Source organism: Magallana gigas, chromosome 4 (assembly GCF_963853765.1).
Source record: "Magallana gigas chromosome 4, xbMagGiga1.1, whole genome shotgun sequence".
Taxonomy (NCBI): domain Eukaryota; kingdom Metazoa; phylum Mollusca; class Bivalvia; order Ostreida; family Ostreidae; genus Magallana; species Magallana gigas.
The window spans coordinates 49,943,406-49,963,323 of NC_088856.1; the positions used below are offsets into that span (position 1 = coordinate 49,943,406).

General features: G+C 31.2%; 1 protein-coding gene and 1 non-coding gene across 8 annotated transcripts in view; both read right to left on the minus strand.

Moving 5' to 3' along the window:
- The window catches only part of LOC105340959 (uncharacterized), a 131,425-nt gene that overhangs the window by 93,694 nt on the left and 17,813 nt on the right, over positions 1 to 19,918 (minus strand). For 2 of the 5 annotated variants that reach the window (XM_066082743.1, XM_066082745.1), the window contains one exon: positions 14,587 to 18,879. The exons of 1 other annotated variant lie outside the window; for it this stretch is intronic. In XM_066082743.1, coding sequence (XP_065938815.1) covers positions 18,739 to 18,879 — 141 coding nt within the window. In that variant the 3' untranslated portion in view covers positions 14,587 to 18,738. Of the gene's footprint in view, positions 1 to 14,586; positions 18,880 to 19,918 lie in introns of those variants that run through there. 2 more of the 5 variants (XR_010713344.1, XM_066082746.1) reach the window with 2 other exon arrangements.
- On the minus strand, positions 1,000 to 8,487 carry LOC105331977 (uncharacterized). 3 transcript variants are annotated; one of them, XR_010713349.1, is made up of 8 exons: positions 7,378 to 8,487; positions 6,686 to 6,777; positions 6,033 to 6,212; positions 4,877 to 5,002; positions 4,433 to 4,592; positions 2,699 to 2,821; positions 2,510 to 2,609; positions 1,000 to 1,981 (listed from the first exon to the last, which is right to left on the minus strand). It is a non-coding gene; the product is annotated as an uncharacterized protein (transcript). The 3 variants fall into 3 exon arrangements; XR_010713347.1 differs by lacking the exon at positions 7,378 to 8,487 and having other exon boundaries at positions 6,686 to 7,363; XR_010713348.1 differs by lacking the exon at positions 7,378 to 8,487 and having other exon boundaries at positions 1,000 to 1,990; positions 6,686 to 7,363.

The following is a 19,918-nucleotide window of genomic DNA, read 5'->3' on the forward strand; positions in this document are numbered from 1 at the left end:
ATCTATGATACGTGATTTGTGTTTTACTTTTCATTTGAACAGAGGATGAGCACTGATAAAATTCAGATGCGAAAAAAATTATTTTCAGTTTTTTTAATTTAACCTCAGCATGTACATTTGCTATGGAATCATTAACAGAAATCCTGTTCAAATAGCACGCAATCTAAAATATCTATGGCATAAAAAAGATAATGGGGAAAACGAGATATCGATATCCGGTTATTAAATTAATATCAATAGTTTACCTAAATCGATGACAAATTGGCTCGACGCAGGCAATTGTTGACATTTAAATTGAAACATAAGAATGTCCTGCAGTATGCAATTTTTATTACTTTTTTTGCATAACTAAATTCTTACTTGCATAACTAATTTTCTTAAATAATTTTCTATTAATTTCATATTTAAGTGTTTTTACCACGTTATTTTCCTTAAATGAACGTGAATCAAAGTCCAAATTTCGTTGCATGAGGCAAATTATGATGAACATTGTTAGGTATGATTTAAATAAATTACAGACACATTCTTGCCAAAAAATTGTCGCTATTCAACAACGCTGAAATATAATCATATATGATATAAAATAAACAAAATTAAAATCGCATCACATTCATATATTTTTGTACAAATGTTATCAATTGCCTGCATCAAGCCAACATTCAACAGATGTACATGTATATTATGCAATATGGGTATCAATTGGAGTATCTAAATTCAAACTGTTTTCCAAACATAATCTGTGGTCTTGGACAAAATTTATAAATTATTTTTGTGTTGGCGGTCGTTATGCTGGCCGATGCTAAATGAATTTTTAAAACTGATGTATCCTCCCAGTCATCAAAGAAAATGATGAAAGGGCAGATCAATTCGTTGCATGATGTCCACAAATATAAATTTCAGTTTTGGCAAAAGACAATAAACATTCGGTCACACCAGTTTCCCCTTAAAATAATATGGTTTGAATTCGGTTTGTTATCAAAGCATTTGACATCATTGCACAATTTTAAGTATATTAAAGCAAATAGAAGACAAAATCAATGTAAATTTGTACTTTGTGTGGGTTTTCAAATTAGTCTTTCGTATGAATGAACTGTTAATTTTTAACAGTTTACGTTTAAGACTGATCTATCTGCAACAAATAGTCTTAAAACATCATATACTTGTTTTTGTCATTCTATACAATTTGTTACAATGACCGGTATACATATCTGCTTATCAGCCTGTCATCTCCTGTCTTCCACTGTTCACATCCCTGCCCGCCTCTATCACTCCTGTACTGTATATTTTCTAAATGTTTGCTCTAGTGAAAAAAGTGTTTAATCATGTTTTTGATTTTTTGAAATATATATTTAGCAATGTGTGACATATAAAGAAATGGAGACCATACAAAGTTTTCGACGGCACTTGATTTTTTTTTACTTGATCGAGGTTTCTTTAATAAGTGTGCATTTATTTTACTAATTACTCTCATATAATATCAAAGCATCATTTTACTTCAAATTACTTGAACCCTTTGTGGTACAGATTTTATCTTCTTTTATCTCCCTGTGTCTTCGATTAACTGAATAACCCATTTGTCTACACAATTTTGGTTCTACCATCGCACAATCTAAATAGCATTAAATTACACACTCAGTTTAAAGATATGCAGTTTTATGAATACAAAACGCCACCTGTTAACAGTCACACAAAATATAATATGTACATATCAAAATTGTTCTGATGTTATATTATTTCAGCTGCAGTAGCGTAAACGCTATTCACACAAAGAACATTTCTTTTACAATCCGAATATATTTCATCACACAACAGCAGACCGACATGGTCGTATTCATCGTCGTGGTCGTCAGTATTTCGATGTTCCTTTTAGGTGATTATATTCATCATCCTGTTTGCAATCTGCCATTGATATATCTAATACACTGGTGTATTTGGAGGGGTCGATAGGACCGTCGTTGGATGGCAGATGGTCGTTGTTCCGCTGAAATGACTAAAACATAGACATGCTTTGTTTTGACCAGTTCTATCACGAGGCAAAATGCCGCATATGCATATGTACACAAAATCTACCAAATATGATTATACCTTTATTGAACATTTGACTTATTTTACAGTGAAAAACAGTCAGTTCAACTCTTATCTTTAATAAGTATATTATTACTTATTAGGTTTGTTACTGACTGTTTAAAGAAATTTGTGGGGTCGGTATAATCCATAGAAGGCGAGGCGGAGCCGAGCCTTCTATGGACTTTACCGATCCCACAAATTTCTTTAAACAGTCAGTAACAAACCTAATACGTGTTTTGTTTTGTCGAGGACCTAAAGTTTGATATGTAAACAAACGTTTGTGTAGAAAATCAGCTCAAATAACGTTACGTCCGCCATGTTGCGCTATAAATTTTGACGCTTGCCTTTTAAAGAAATTTGTAAGGCAGCCACGTGACGCGTTTCATCCAATGACGTCACGACATTCTAGTCCGAGGCAAAACAAATATAAATTATCCTGTACCTGTTCATTGCAGTCTATAGAATATATATTAACGTCGCATTCCATTATTCTGGAAACACTGCACTCGATCTCATTGTCTTTTAGATCAATGGGTTCTATGCTTTGAAATAAAACATCAAATAATATTTATCTTATTATTCAGATTATTTTGTTTAGCAATATGAATTGTGGAGAGAAATTTTCGCTTACTGTTTCCGGACACAAAGTCTGCACTTTCTATGTAGTACCAATGTTATAATTATTCCAAGAAGCACTCCAGAGAAAAAGGCTGCACACCGTATCCAATAATATCTTCTGCTGTTTTTGAATTACCTTAAAAATTATTTAGTAATTAAATAAATATCTTAGTCTGTCCAATTCAGTTCCAACAGCCAACTTGTAATATTGATATTAAAGAGACAGTATGGCGCATCTTATCAATAAAACGGATTTGAAAAAAAATTCCGATCGGATTCGGTATTTTTGAACTACTCATGTATGTATAAACTTTCAGAAAATTACAGAGTTCTCTATGAAATAAATCTAATTATTTCATTAGAATTAATAATAACGTATAATCAATACATACAATGTAATTACATAGCAACGTGTTACAGGGTTAAGCCTTCCATACTTATACGCATGCGTATTTCCTGTTAAATAACACATGCAGGGCTCGCGAAGATTCTCCTGGACATGTTTGTTGATAAATATATGTCATTTCTACTTCTCCCAGGTAAGAATTGTTCAAAGTTTTTAAATAACCACAACTATTATTTTGAAAGCATGTATTTTTCGTGTTTATCATAGGAGTTGCTACAACCTAAATTCATTTTTGGAAATGAGACCCCTTGAGAGGTTATTATACATATTTATGTCTGTTCATTTTAAAATGAACCGAAATTGGTAAAACATCCATAAATTATCGAAAAAGTGATGATGTGTTCCGTTTAGAGATTCCCTTTTCCCTCGTATTCCATGATGACCGTAGTCAGACGAAGATCTTGTAGTTTTCAGCACGTGTCAATTACTGTCAATCGAAATCCACGTGGTACAAATAAACGATATAAGATTACTCCGGTCTGTACGACCCTTAAATTTCCGGAAGCTCATAATTTCATAAATAAGGTATGTGAAAGGGATTTTTATGTATTTCAACTGTTACAGTCAACGTTATTTATTATTTCCGAACGACACAATGGGTAAATCTGAAGTTATTAACACATGTGATTTCAGCTGTACTTTATCTTTATACATTAGTGACAATTTAAAACAAATATCATTTCAAATTAAAAATGATATTAAATATATAAAAGAAATGATTTTTCTTTTCAGTTTTACTTTTTTTTCAGTTATTCAGTTATACAGAAAATACAATGCTTGTTATTATGGGAGCTAGTTATTGATTTACAACCTGCATTGTCATACATATTTTCTATATTTAAAAAAAAAATGAAGAGCAGATTACATTATTATATAATTGATTGAAAAGATGTAAAAAAAAAAAAAAGAAGTCTTGAAATGTTAACCATCTAAACAAATATAATGAATTGCGTGTATGAACAGTTATGGATAGGTTTACACATCATGATCTTATTGAAGACTTTGCAAGGATAATTGTTTTAATAATCACCAACAAATTCCTGGAGATTTTTAATGCTGTATCCCAAAAAACACCTGCTACAATTGACAAACGCCCAAAATAATAGTAAACGGAAATTATTCAGACCCTCAAAAGCATTAGTAATGACTTTTTTATTGCTTTAATTCTTCATATAGTTTTCTTTAGACTACTTTGGCGCTAAAAAAAAAGTTGCCAGTTTTTTTTACAGGTCTTTATTTGTTTAAAATGATCAGCATATGCTTGGCATAGAAAGCTATTAAAATTGAAATGTTAGTTTTAAAACACAGGGCACAACATAATACATTTCTTAAACAATTTACCTTGTTGATGTTCATCAAAACCTGTCTTTATGGCATTAGAGACAGTTGTGACATACTCTGCAGTCTCTCTGCCAGAATGTGTCGCATTTTCCCCAATGACAGTTAAATTTTCTCTCCTGTTTTTCTACATTATCCCTAGTTTGGTTGCTTATTGGCACATCTTTAAAAAAAATAGTTAATCTTGATGAATATAGTTATCAAAACATAAAGCTAGAGTAACAATTTAAAATATATCCCCTATACATGTAATTGCCCATGTACTTTTAATTAACTTTTTTCTAACCTTATTTGTAAGAACTGTTTATTGCACATTAATATCAATCATAATCGAATGAGCATTTACCATGATCTATTGAAATTATAGCCAAAAAAGTACAGTTGTAGTGTTAGCCATATTTTTATCATCTTAAGATATTACAATAAAATACTTTTAGTTAAACTTACTTATTGAACAGATGCCTTTCACCTTTAAGTATCCAGACAAACATTGGCAAATGCAAAAACTATTCAATTGGATACATTGCGCATCCTTTTTTCTGCAGTCTTGTGTATGCCAAACCTCGAATCCATCTACATGTATATAAAATTTGATGTAATAAGCGTTATTTATTTTTCATATTCCCTAAGAACTTTAAGAAGTTGTTAACCTTTGTTTTGTTGATTGTTATCCTTTATATCTTTTTTGGGTAGCATTAGTGTCAAAATTGCTGTTTCGACATTTTTACAGGTTTACAAAAGATGAAATTCATTGAACTAAGCATAAACATATACTACGCATCTGTCGCAAAAATCTTAATCAGTTGAAAATATATACAAACAATGAAATTGTCATTAAAAGAAGGAATTGTGATCATTTTACGAATGATCTTTATTTAGAACAGTTTGATATCGCTAAGATACAGTTTTCAGATCCATGATTTAATTGTTTAACTTAGATGTTAAATTTCGAATTCCAAATCTTGAATCTCGTATTTCGAATCTCGTATTTTGAATCTCGATTGAGCCTTCTGGGCTTTCGTACAATTGAGCCTTCTGGGCTTTCGTAGGAAACTGAGTACGTACTGTCAAAAATATACCCACAGAGAGTCTTCACATGGAACACTATCTCAAGGTCTATGATAGTGCGTGGTCACGTATTTTTGGACTTTACAGAGAAATGATGTTGAATATATCTAAATTTCTTTCAAAAATCAAGATATTTATTAGAAAAATAAATGCTCAGAATAATTGGAATACGTACATTCTCGTTGTAAAACTACCTTTTCTAATCCCAAAATAGATACTGAAATAGGATTTACTGACTTATTAACTAGACTCATATGCTAATCTGGTTTTTACAGATTAATTATACCTTACGAAACAAAAATTTGAAAAAAAATTGAATGTTTATTTTTAATTTTGTACATTTCCGTTCTTTCTTCCCTACTTTCAAACTGCTATTGTCAAAAAGCATTGTTAAATCTATAAATATATGTAGTATGAAACCTATATAAATACACGAAAGCTTTAGTGAAAGGTCATTACTCCGATGAATTAAAATTTGAAATTTACGGCTTCAGTGGTATGAATGATTGTTTTACATACTATTTAGTGTTATTACCATCTTTCGGTGATGAGCAGTTGATAATAAGATATCTTCCGTTGTTTCTCAACCCCATACAAACGTCAGATTTGTATAAATTGCCGCCAATCGTAAGAGCAACGCCTTCCAGGGAATTAATCATGCGACTCTCGATATTACTCATCCGAACATCGCATTTACTGCGACAGGTGGTACCTCCTATTATCATTATATTAAAAAAGAGAAAAATATGAGCAACAAACATTTTAATGTACAGTTGTTTCAAAACTCAAGTCTAAAAAATCTTGATCGAAAAATCAAATAACATAATTATTTGTTACAGTGTATCATTACATGTATAGTCATGCTGTATAAATTCTCCCACAAAAGTCACACACATTTATGAAACGTCAAGCTTTTAGGGCAACGCGAGAAATTGCATTATTTTTCAATGTATGTATTTTGTTTTGCTTTAAACGATGATCAGATAATATCATATGTATATTATTGCGTATACGTTTGGATTACATATGCAATTATATATTTATCTAACTTTTATTTATTCTTTGGGTCAAAATATCAATTTCTGGGTGATATTGGAAACGATTTTTGTACGGATTAGCTCCATGTTACATTTTAATACACATAGTTTTGATTCCGAATGATAAAAGAAAGCAAACTTAAAAACTTACTATCTTGCAATAAATCCACAACAGATTTTAGGGAAAATCCACACTTATTCATATTTTTCACAAGCTCAGATGCTGTCTTAAAGCAAACATTCCTACAATTATATTAGATATTGTCTTGTAAAAAGTATATAAAGGTAAATCTGAACAAAAAAATGTTGCATTTTGTAATACTTTTGGGATATCAAGGTAAAGAATGTTAATTTTTTTTTTACAATAATCGTTTCCTTCATAGCCCGCATGAATCATCAAAGATGGGATTCAATTGTTAATATGTATTTGGTTCTTGTATTAAATTATCAAATTAATCATACATTCAAATAGTAGGTAAAAGTAAATATTGTTAATGAACATCAGTACATTAGGTAAACAAAATAGCAAAATCTTCATATATGGAAATTAGAATCTAACATATCATCCTGATTATTTTTGCAGCTTGTGATTTTTCTTAGGTTCCTGGCTGTTACAGTAAACTGGTTAGAACACAGTAATGTGGAGTTCAGCCCTGACAGTTTCTAGTGGGGTTTGCGGAAGAAATTTAGAATGAAATACACAGGAAATGTAAATATATGTGCATACATAGATATAAATTTTAAAGTTGTATATGATTACATTATGAATAAATTAACATTGAATTAACTTAAAACGTTGTTCTAATCTTTAAGATAAATCCAAATACAAATATTTCATGTTACTCCGTAATTTCGTCAGCAGAGTATCTCTTTATTAGGAAAATGTTGATGTCTACAAAACATAAAAGAGTTTAATCTAATACTCTAATACTGAGTTTTGGATTACAGTAATAAGTATGAAAGAGAGAGAAAAGAAGGAGAAATAGAGAAGGAGAGAGAGAGACGTCTAGAAGTGTTTTATAAGCTTAGTGTACCGCCTGACATACTAAAGTGAGACAAAAAGAGATACTTAATTCAATCCAAACGGAATAAACAAACAAACCCATGTCATCAAAACGAACGTTCTTTAATCTTATTACTTTGCACTTTTGAGTAATTGCAGTTGAATGTAAAGTTTTACTTTTTTATGCATCGTCTAAAAAATAAAAGCGGGGAGGGATATTTGTGTATAGTTCATTTCCCTATATGGTGATGTAAGAAAAAATATTTGTTTCTAAAACAAAAGAGTGAAGTCCTTTTTTGTCCCTGTTCCCTTTCTGTTGTAAGTTAGAATTAAAGTAAATGTATGTAGTTTGGACTCGCGTGTATTCATGGAAATAAAAAAAATGTTACGCAAAACGAAAAGGAATATTAAACTTGAGAGTTTATAAGTCACCCCTTTGGTTGTTTCTAGTGCTTGAAACATATAAAAACATCACCTAATTAGTGGATCCGGAATTTAATCCTAGTATGTTTTTTTCCGTGTTTAATGATCTTTTAGTGTTTCAGACTATACTTGTTTATTTGAACGACGTATTGATAAGACAAAGTTTATGAAATAACATATTCTTTTTTACGTTATGTATGAATTAAACTTAATATTGTAAGTAATTTTTAAATAAACATATAACGAAAAAGGCACGCAAGAAATTGTCTCCGGTTAATTATGTTGTAGTAATAATGGTTCCATAAGAAGGATAAAGAAAACGTACTATTTTAAACAATAAAAGGGTTCAATCGGTTTTAAGATATCGAATAATAACTTTTTAACATTTTAAGCTTAAGAAAACAAAGACATATTTTTTTAAACTGATGTATTTTGTGTTTCAATGTATTTAAATACTACTGACAAAAAGAAGTTTTTTTTTTTAATATTTTCTTAGTTTGAAAACATACCATAAAGGAAGTTATACTTTCTTAGTTTGTTAATTGGTAAATCAACATGCAATAACAAAATAGATCCAAAATTAAATAAAGTTTACTTACAAATGTACACAAATGTCGACATAATTTCAGCAATGTCAGAATATCAGGATAAATATTTATCTATAAATAATTTGCCTTTAATTTCCTCCTCGTACTTATTTTTTTAAAACTATATTTAAATTCTATAACTAAAGAATGCTGGATCGTTGTAACATTTTTAGATGATATTATTTTTTTGAGAAAAAAAGTTTTTATAGAGATTAAAGAAAAAAATACACATTCACAATTTAAAGATGAGATTTTGAAATTTTCTTTACTAAAAATAGTTAATATAGCTAAACAAACCATTTTTGAAATTTGACGAGTTAATGTGTTTGCGTAAAAACAATCAATACTGTAAAATGAGATAACATGGCGCACAACAGATTTTAGCCCCTTTAGCGCAACAACCATTGATCGCTAAATTTAATTGTTCGCCAAAAATTTTCAATATGTATTCATTTTCACATATTTGAAAAACTTAAGCCCGTTTAGACGGTCGATTCTCAGTGTACAAACGCACCTACAAGGTCAAATAGCGTAATCGGGTAATGGAGAACGTTTTGTTTAAAATCATGTATCATTACTCTAAATTACTTTAATTGTATTGTTTATTAGAACCCATCATTATCACCTTTAAACTTGGGCTTTCCTAGATGTCACTTCTTTTTAGCGCCTCGAGATGATCTAACGTGGTTACTATCCCAGTGATATTACATGATCATTAATTTCCAGCTCTCTGATTGGCATATAAAACATTTAACGAAGCCAGGTCTAATTTGTTTTGCCCTAGACTTTTGAATGAAATTTTTTACATGAATTTCTACTGATATAATTATTAAAAAAATAAGACATTTACCACACCGTTTGTTTAAGGAGTCATCCCAAAGTTTGTTACTTTTTAACATAGGACCCAATGGGATTTTGCTTGAAATGTATCAATTATGCACATTTTTTACAATCATTTTAAAACTTCTGCCCTAGGAATTTCTTTTTCTTTCCTACATGTTATTGCTAAAAGGCATCAAATGGCAAATAAAAAAATCGTTTTACCTCCTGGTTTGTTCCAGGGGTCTTATCAAAGTTGTTTTTTGTATGCCTAATTTCACAGTTAGTCAGAAAATGGTTATTTTTTATTTGACAAAGACAAAAATGGTGATCTTTATAGTACTCTTAAAACATTCAGACATATTTTAGTAACAAATAATTATACAACATCACATAGTAAGGATCATTAATATAAAATACATGGTTATTGTTTTGAAATATATGATCATGAATTAAGCTATATCTAGGCGAGTTAAGAAAACATGACAGAGGGGTAGGCTTGCTGAACCTCTTCACGTTTTCAACCCGATCCCAAATATAGCTTATACTTCAAGACATTTATGTTTATTCCACAATATAATATCACTTTTACGCACCAAACGAGCTATTTTCAACAAATTTCGCTGAATATCTGCAGTTGAAACTATCACGCCATGGCGTCGACAAAGCAAAAAGATGACGTCACAATACAAATGAAACGTTGCGCGAAAGCGTGCGTACTCTTTCTGTACTTGGCCTCGTTAAGGTGGTATGGGACATCTGTTGGTATTGATTTGGATTAAAGTAAAATATAATTGAAATGCTTCCACAAGTTTAGAATCTTTAAATTTTACAATATTAAACCAAAGAATATTTTTAAAAATATTTGGAGAGGTAAAATTTGTAAAACCCTAGATGGATTTTAACATTTGGCTTACAGATTCGTAGTTAACCCTCTAAACAACTGCGCTACGCTGATAAGATGGACAATAGTGGGAAAGAAACTACTTACATAATTACACTTGGTTTTATTGTTTATTTTGATAAACAATTCGTCACAACATGGACGTATCCCATACCACCTTAAAGAGACAGTACGGCGCATCTTATAAAAAACCGACTTGAAAAAATTTTCTGATCAGGTTCTGTTTTTTTGTAATACTTATAAATATATAAACTTTCAGAAAATTACAAAGTTCTCCATGAATTAAATCTAATTATTTCATTAAGATTAATAATTACGTATAACACATACATATTTATAGCAGAACGTATTACGGGGCTCAGCCTTCAAATCTATTACGCATGCGTATTTACTTGCAGGGTTCGCGGAGTCTCTCCTGGATATGTTTGTTGATAGTTATATGTCTTTATACTTCTCTCAGATAGTATTTTTCCAATCTTTTAAAATAACTACAGTTATTATTTTGTAAGCATGTGTTTTGTTTGTTTATTATAGGAGTTGCTACAATCTAAATTCAATTTTGTAAGTGAGGCCCCTTGAGGGGTAATCTGTTTATGTCTGTTCATTTTAAAATGAACCAAAATTGGTAAACCATAAATAATTTATCGAGAAAGTGATGATGTGTTCCGTTTAGAGTTTCTTTTACCTCTTATAAAATGTCATGATGATGACCGTTGTCGGGCAAAGATATTATAGTTTTCAGTAGTTATTGTAGTTTTCAAAATCCACGAGGTACAAATAAACGATTCAAGATTATTCCGGTTTGTACGACCCTTAGAGTTCCGCTACTCATAGTTACATTAAATAGGTATTTGAATGGGATTTGCATGTATTTCAACTGTTACAATCAATGTTATTTCTTCTTTACTAACGATGGGTAATTCTGAAGTTATTCATGTGTTTTCAGCTGTACTGTCTCTTAAATATATACTACATGTATTGTGGTTTTTTTTTTATTATTATCATTATTTTTAAAATATACAATTACAACAAATAACGTTTACTGCTACATAATTATACAGGTATATTTGAAACGTTTACGTTAATTTGCTAGTCACATTTGATTTCCCTATCTTTTAATTTTGCAACTTTTATTCAAGCCGCTTAGTTAAACTAGAAGTCCGATAACTCAATCCTAATTACCTATTCCCGACAAATTCAGTTTTCGACAAAAGTTAATATGTCCCCATCGACGTTTAACCTGTGTACGTGAGTTGAATAAAACCTTAGAATAAAATTATTTTTTATCATTTGCTTGGTGTGAACACAAACTGAAACTAGAGCGTTAATCAAACCAGCATATTTTTTTGTTTTTAAAATCAAGGTGCGTGCGCTGAATTTATTTTCGCCAATGCATTCGCACTAGCGATTGCGCTTGAAGACGTATGCTCCAATTTTTCTCATTAGGCAAAGTTTATCAGTTATACATAATACGTATTCATGTACTTTTTTCATAAATTACGAAAAAGTTAAATTATTTGTAAAAATCAAATTTGATCAGATCCCCCCTTATGTTTTATCTCAATGAGACTTGTTATAAAGTGGTTCATTTATTTTTATTGAGAAATTCTACCAAGTAAACATTTTGTTCTAGGATATTTTTTTTATTGTTATCACCATTATCACCATTATAATGATATTGTACTTTTTCCAAGCATATGATTGGTAGATTGATGTCACATGATCGTGCTATAAATTCTGTTATAGACATTACTAAACCACCCCTGCGAATGTGTTCGGAATGTTTTCTTTATCGTTGCTAAGTACGTAATAAATCCAGAGGTGCTCGAATGAAAGTTCACGAGACTTCACCGAGATTTGTTCAGTTCCTGTGAAATTTCGAGCAGAAGTATAAGTGTTCGGATAATATTCTCAAAATACGTAAGTACTGGTCGTTTTTCATATCATATCCTACTTTGATTTATGTTAAAACGGGAAAAGCATTCAAGATATATATCTTATTTCACCATCTAGCAGTTATTTATATTAAACGATAATATTCAGAACAGAGTTATCTTTCGTGTACAACCACGTGTAGAGTGGCTGAAAATATAAACATCGGGTTGCTTAATAAAGTCATAGCTATGTTTGATGCTTGTGGTGTGCAATACCATGTTTTTTTAAAAAAAGAATGGGTGTCCGTTTTGCATTAAAACTTAGTATATCGAGACATTTTCAAGGAACATTCTGCATAAAATGGTATAGTCCGTTTCACTATTGATGTTATTACTAGGTCAGGCGCGGATCGAAAATTAATCCTCAGGAGGGATCTCTTTTAAGCATGTTAGTTGTTGCAACAGCAGACAAAAACTAATTTTTGTATAGTCACATTTATTTCTAGAACACATTTTATTCACCAATGAATGAAGATAAAGTTTAAAATCAATAAACCTCTAGATTTTATATTTGACTACAAGAACATAGATTTAATGTGAAATAGTCTTTATACACGAGGTACGATTTTTACTGCGAAACTGAAAGGGTCAAATAAAACCACGTGGTCTAAAATTTGAATGACAATAACATTCGCAGGGGTGTAAACTAAAAAGAGAAAATTGACAAACCTCACTATACTAAAACTAGATTTACAAGACAAAACACTAGTTTTGACATGTTCGATATTGTGACGTCACAAGAGCGAAATAAACGCAGTACCTCCAACAATATAATTAACTTTTCTATGTTATGCCACAAACAAAATACTTACTTTTAACAAAATAAATGTTTTTTTCGTTAATGTTTTAAAAATCTAACTAAGATATGCATCTTGTATTTAAAAAAAAAGACTCCAGATGTAAGCTTTATCTAGTGGTGTCTTGTAGCGTTTTACTTGTTTTGTATCATGATAATTACAAGATTGACAGAAAACACATAACGAGAAATACTACGGTTACATCGCGGGGATGTAAAGGAAGCATAAGGGCAATTTAGCGTCTTATTTTGACTGTTATATTCAAAATCGTGGAATTAAATGATTATTTTGAATAAGATCAAAAACTTTGTATTATCCTTTAAGACAGATATCAGTGCAATAAAATCGGGTAGTAATTACTGCCACATTGGTGCATTATCACGTGACTACGAAAGCCGAGAAGGATCATTCGAGATTCGAGATTCAAAATACGAGATTCGAAATACGAGATTCAAGATTCGAAATTCGAGATTGAATATCTAAATTAATCAATCAAATCATGGATCTGAAACATGTATCCTAGCAACATCAACTGTTCTAAATAAAGATCATTCGTACATGCTCTTTCCTACAAATAAATGTCTTAATAGCTCTTATACAGTGGTTATAAAATGGTTAAATTAACATTGATGAATTAACCCCACACAGTATAAACAATTACATTAGAAATAACACTGTTGGCTTTGCGAATCTAAGTGGTTTTGTTTGCCCTGTATGTATTTCCCCCCGAACAATTTTAACCCGAAGTGTATTCGCCCCAACTGTGTAAAAATTGGCTCGCGAAGAAAGATCTGCTTAATCTAAATGTTTTAGCTATGAAACGAAACTCAATGAAATAATCGACATGTCAAAATAAAGGTTATGATAAAGTTTTAAACCATAGAAGATATAATGATTTACAACCTCAAAGACAAAAAATCCAGATAAGAATTGTGTATTGTAGGGTATGGCAATGCTATTGTCGATATGAGAGAGAGAGAGAGAGAGAGAGAGAGAGAGAGAGAGAGAGAGAGAGAGAGAGAGAGAGAGAGAGAGAGAGAGAGAGAGACAGACAGACAGACAGACAGACAGACAGACAGACAGACGGACAGACAGACAGACAGACAGACAGACACAGAGAGAGTTTTGTAGTGTCAAATTCATTTTTGATTAAGAATTTGAAATTGATTTGATTTGTTACAAGCATATATAGACAATAATTAAGCTTCTAAAAGGAGAAAAGAGAGGAGGTAGCTAGGGTAGGGCGGACCAACTAGCAAGCTTTAATTTTAACGGTGTTAGCGCACCTGTGATTTACATCGACTCTCTCTCTCTCTCTTTCTCTCTCTCTCATCACCTAGCATTTCCTTTTCTGTGAGGGGGTTTGGGGTATTTGTGATGTCTTACATTAGCTAGCGAAAATGATAAAAAAAACATGAAATTTTCTTTAAATTGTGTGCGGATGTTGTACGCCAATGATCTGTTTTCAGTATATACTCAGTACATTTCAAGGGGGGGGGGGGCTATATAGTCCTAATTAGTTTGCCAGCTATTTTGTCCCCACTTTGTTTTCTCTTTGTTTTCCAGGTTTTTTTTATTAGGCTCGGCAAATTAATATAAAACTTTCTGTGTAGCTCCATAACGATGCACTGTAGATAAATTATGAGTAGTTTTACTTTTGATAAACAGGTACATATCCGTACTTGATTTTTAATTTGACTCTTATAATCGGATTTAATATTCCAATAAATATAGGGTAGGAAAGAGTAGACGGGACTTTTTTGCGCATATCCTACTGTACCATTCATTCAACACAGGTATTAGCACTCATCGAGTTCGACTTGCTTTCCTTTTTTTCATCCACTGGATTTAAAGCTATTAATTTTTTAAAATATTTTGAATTTATGGCCTGATTATATATAAATTAGAGCTGCGCTGGTGCATATATTTACCCAAATGGACCAAAATATAACCAAATGAATCTAAAAATTTTGACAAAATTTGTTTTAAACGTACGACTCTTTTTCAATTCTAATCGGGTATGTCCTTTAGAAAAATCTTGAACCACACACATTTTAGCAAATAAAACGACAATTGTTTCATTTTTTATTGGGAGGGAGGTGGTGCCGGTAAAGGACATGTATTGCTTGTGGCAGTTGTGCTATACTCTCATTTGTTATAATAGGTAATACTACATATTGATATAAAATGAAAGTTTCCAATTACACTGTACATAGCTTCTATCATGCATTTTGACCCGTGCGGTAGTTTAAAACAATTTTCAAAGCATTTAATGTAATTCAACCGATCATTTTTGAAATTTAATTTTCTGGATCCCCGCCTGATACGTCCGCCTTCTTGTATATTAGAATTACATGTACGTTGACCATATGTACACATTAACTTAATCGGCTATGTTATGGGACGATAACATTTTTTATCAATGTTTTTGCAGGATATGTAACAAGTAACAGCCTATTTGTGGGTTTTTGCACTGATTATTTGAGATAATTTGCCGCCAACTTTTATGCATTCCACACACCACTCACAGTTTCTTTATTTGGTGTTCTGTGTGTATGGCGACAAATTGGTAAATTTGCACCACTCACCCCTTGTAGCTCCATCCTGATTACATTTTATCTGGCTAAGTGTAATGTAGTAGTATATTAAATACACACATCTTTGTTTGCAGTGCTTATTTACATCTTTAGAGATTTACTTACAAAAAAATAAACATTTGTATGACTTATATGTAATTATTGTCAATTTTGGTGGGGGTGGGGGGTAGGAAACTACAGAGAAACTTAACTTGGCTGTGAAACATATTCTTTCTTGTTGATATATCAATGAATGAATTATAACAAAATACATGTACAACAAATAATTTTGAAATATTCATGCACAATCAAATAAAAGGTGTTCTCTCTGCACAAGAAATCGGCAATGTGAACAAATTGGCACCCTATCATCCCTACCTTTAATTGTAGAGAGTAGGTATCCTTCTATATTGAAAACAATTCCAAAAGTAAGACTCATAATAAGTTGTTTACTGAGGAAAAGGGAAAAAAATGTATTTATTAATAATTCCGTATGATGTGATAATATCTCAATGATTTGTTTATAATCATAGTACTAGTGTATCACTGTATGCATACATAAAAACGATAAGTAATGCTTATATTTATTAGTGAAACAGGACAAATTATTTATATTTAGATTATTTAGATACATGTACTAATCTTCATGCGGGGATCTAGAAAGGAGGGGGTCAGGGGATCTGGACCCCCTCCTCGGGAAAATTGGAGCTTATTAAATTTACATAGGACAATTTTTTTTAAATTGGCTTAGGACCCCCTACAGAAAAAATTAGCTACGCTTATGAAGTTCTCTACCATAACCGCATTTTTACACAAAAGGGGTGAATAAACCCGGGTTTTAAACTTTTACTGGTGGTGAAATACCTTAGGGTTCAAACGCATCAGGTGGAAATGCACCAGGGCAAACAAAATCACTTAGATCCGCGAAGCACACTGCATTATTACTAGTCTACTTAGATATTCTGTGTAAAATTAAGTACAAATAATTATTTAGTTAGGTAGGGAGAAGTGAACATAGCATTTATTTGTATATAAGAGCATATACGTATGATTTTTATTTAGAACAGTTTGATGTCGCTAGGATACATATTTTCAGATCCTTGATTTGATTGGTTAATTTAGATATTGAATCTCGAATTTCGAATCTCGAATCTCGTATTTCGAATCTCGTATTTTGAATCTCGAATCTCGAATGATCCTTCTCGGCTTTCGTACGTGACAACTATAAATAGCTTGCATATATTCCTTAACATAAAATGTGATAGAATAAAACTACCCCACAATTTCCAAAATAAAATAGACATATCAAGTGAAGGCAAAACATCTCAGGTTAATCAAAACCGCTGCTAGAACTATATGCTCTTCTTAACTTAATTTAAAAAAATGCTCATCCGACTCTTGTACATGTAAAACCTTCTCAACATTTATAAAGTTTGCACGGAAAACGGTATGTTGCATCAAAACAACACGAAACATGGGATTCTAGCAGCTCTTTCCAATTTAAGCATTGATCAAACTAATAATAAGCATAACATTTCAAGTTCAATATATACGGGGTAGTGTTGTTCTTGTTGGATTTTTATATCGTAAACGACGCCAGAAGAAAGCCTGGCCCAGAAATAAAAGCAAATTTAAATACCTTTTAGCGAATAATTGATAAAACTAACATCTCTCCCAGTATTGTTATGTTCAATTCTCAATAAACCACACCACAATACTTTAATAGAGTTCTTAGGTTAGTTATATTTTGAATATGAACTACAATACAGAATTTGTAGATGATAGGTAGGATTGCAATTAACTCATGTTGGTATTGACAAAAAGAAACCCATTAAAGGACGATGTGCGGTATGGTCAAATATCTGCCCCCGATTTCAACCAATTTTTAAATAGTAACGTATAAAAATGAAATCTTCACAAATCATTGTAAAGAGGATGCCTATAACTTTAATCTTGATTTTAGTCATCATTGCTCGCTCGCTGTTTATCTATGACGTCACCTAAAGGACTAATTCCCGCAAATTTGCAAACAAATGAAGATATTCTCAATTTTGCTCTATATTTTGCATTCGGAAATATAGAGCGCAGGTCTGCTCAAGTGCGATTTTAACATATGTTATTCTTCAGATAGTTATACATATCATACTAAAAATGGTAATTGAGCAAGCCTGCGCTCGATGTTTCCCAGTCGAAAAATCATCGGAAAACACCCATATTTTGCCACAAAACATCAATTTATCAAAATAATGCAATATTCATGACGTCATTTCTACATTATGACGTTACTGTGGTAATAACCTTTTACATCTTTATTTCTAATATGATTTTAACTATCTTTCACCTTATTTTAAAGCTCTTTCTAGAACTTTGATTTTGGGGGGCAAAAATTGCATAAAACCGCACTTAGTCCTTTCGTTTATCTGGTGAACTCAACTTAATAGATATAGTAACATCGGATTGACATCTCCGTCGTTTGCAGGAGGAAAAGATAAATACAACAAGTAATGATTCAATTCAAAATAAAGAGGATTTAGATACAAAAAACTTCAGATATTACAATTTTAAGCAAACATATGTACAAAGAGAAAAACTGAAACAAAGCATTTGGAACGTTCAATTAGCAAAAGGAAATTTGAAAAAAATCTTCAGACATTTCGCACATTTAAAAGCAAAAGGAACTTAGATTCTATTGCATTGTCTAAAACACATATGACAACGAAAAAAGTATTAAGATTGATTAAATTAGATAAAAAAATAAAAAAAATATATAAAATCAGAAATCAAGATGGGGTTTCATATGAGGATGAATAACTCTAAAATTTAAACAGACGAATACTTTCGATTTGAATAAGGAGTAAAGGCATGAAACCAGTACTATAAGTTTAAATTGCAAAACTGAAAGTTCATTTATGATACATCTATATCAAACCAGAGTAAACACAACATTTGTGACGTTAATACTATCTAAAGGTAAAACAAACTTTTAAGTTGTTAGCCATCTTTGTTGAAATTTTATTTTATGACGAAATATTCATCTTGTTCTTCTGTCGGCGACACAGTTTTATCATTTAAAAGTCACTGATAAGGCTATATTCATTCAAATTTGTCACGTGACCAACTGCAGCGTTTGCGTGGTCGTAGTTGTTATCGATCTGTTTCTGTTATTTTTCTTCTTCTTCTTCTTCGTTTAAATGATGGTAAACATCATCTTGTGTAAGTGCAATCCTTGTTTCATCGTGAATATGACTGTAATCTACCGTTTCTTCTGAGTGGTCATCAGGACTTTTGGTGGCGACATTTTCCTAAAAAAATGAACATTGCCTTGTAGCTAAATTGCTTATTTGCTTATAGCTTTTACAAACATGAAAAGGATATGTATACGTTGTAAAAGCACTAAAGCAATTTGAACAAATTTTGAAAAAAAATTGAAAAGTGTTTCCATCCAGGTGATTATGTATAAAAATGAAAATTTTAAAAAATTAACGATTATCACAGACCAAAAGTGACAATTATCATTAATCGTTCTAATGATTTAGAATATATACAAAATAAAATCAAGAAATTATTTTTAAAGAAGGTGGGGGAATAATATGGCGCAAATGCCCATTCGGTTTAGGAATGAAATACAATTTTGAATTTATTTTTTCCCAATTAAATCTATTCAACATATTATAATACAAGTTTGCAGAAGCACACTTTCTAACTATATTCAGTTTTTGATATACTTAACAAAAGATAAGAACAAAAATATTGTCTATTATTTTGGTGGTATCGAACCCTAAAAACCCTTGATATATAAGGTTAACTTATGTCAGGTACTCCAACCACTGAGCCATTTCAGACACAACAAAGTGGGTTATTTAAATAGTATGTGTGACTTTGGTCACGAATTAACGGACTTGTATTATTTTTTCAAAACGTTCAATTGTTGGGATATAAAAGGTTATTTTTAATGTACAGTGGGTCATCTTTTCAAGTTTTTGTTGATTGAAATCGGTTTGTTTTCCAATAGACCTTATTAAGACTATTAGAAAAATATGGAGCACAGACCCACTCTACAACAGGAAATGCATTGAAGTACTAAAAATGACAGTATTTGCAGGTTTTGATACGTATACGCCTGTTTGAGTCAACATATTCCAAGTATTGAACATATCTACAGGTTAAAAATAAATGATTTGTTAAATACATATTGTTTAAAATGATTTTAAAAAACTATCAGATTTATTGATACTTTATTTTTTCAGTAGCTTGTCCGACCATGTGTTGGGATTTTACACCCATATCTTCTTTGATAAAATCAAATACTCGGGACATTTTATCTTTTTAATTAGTGTATTA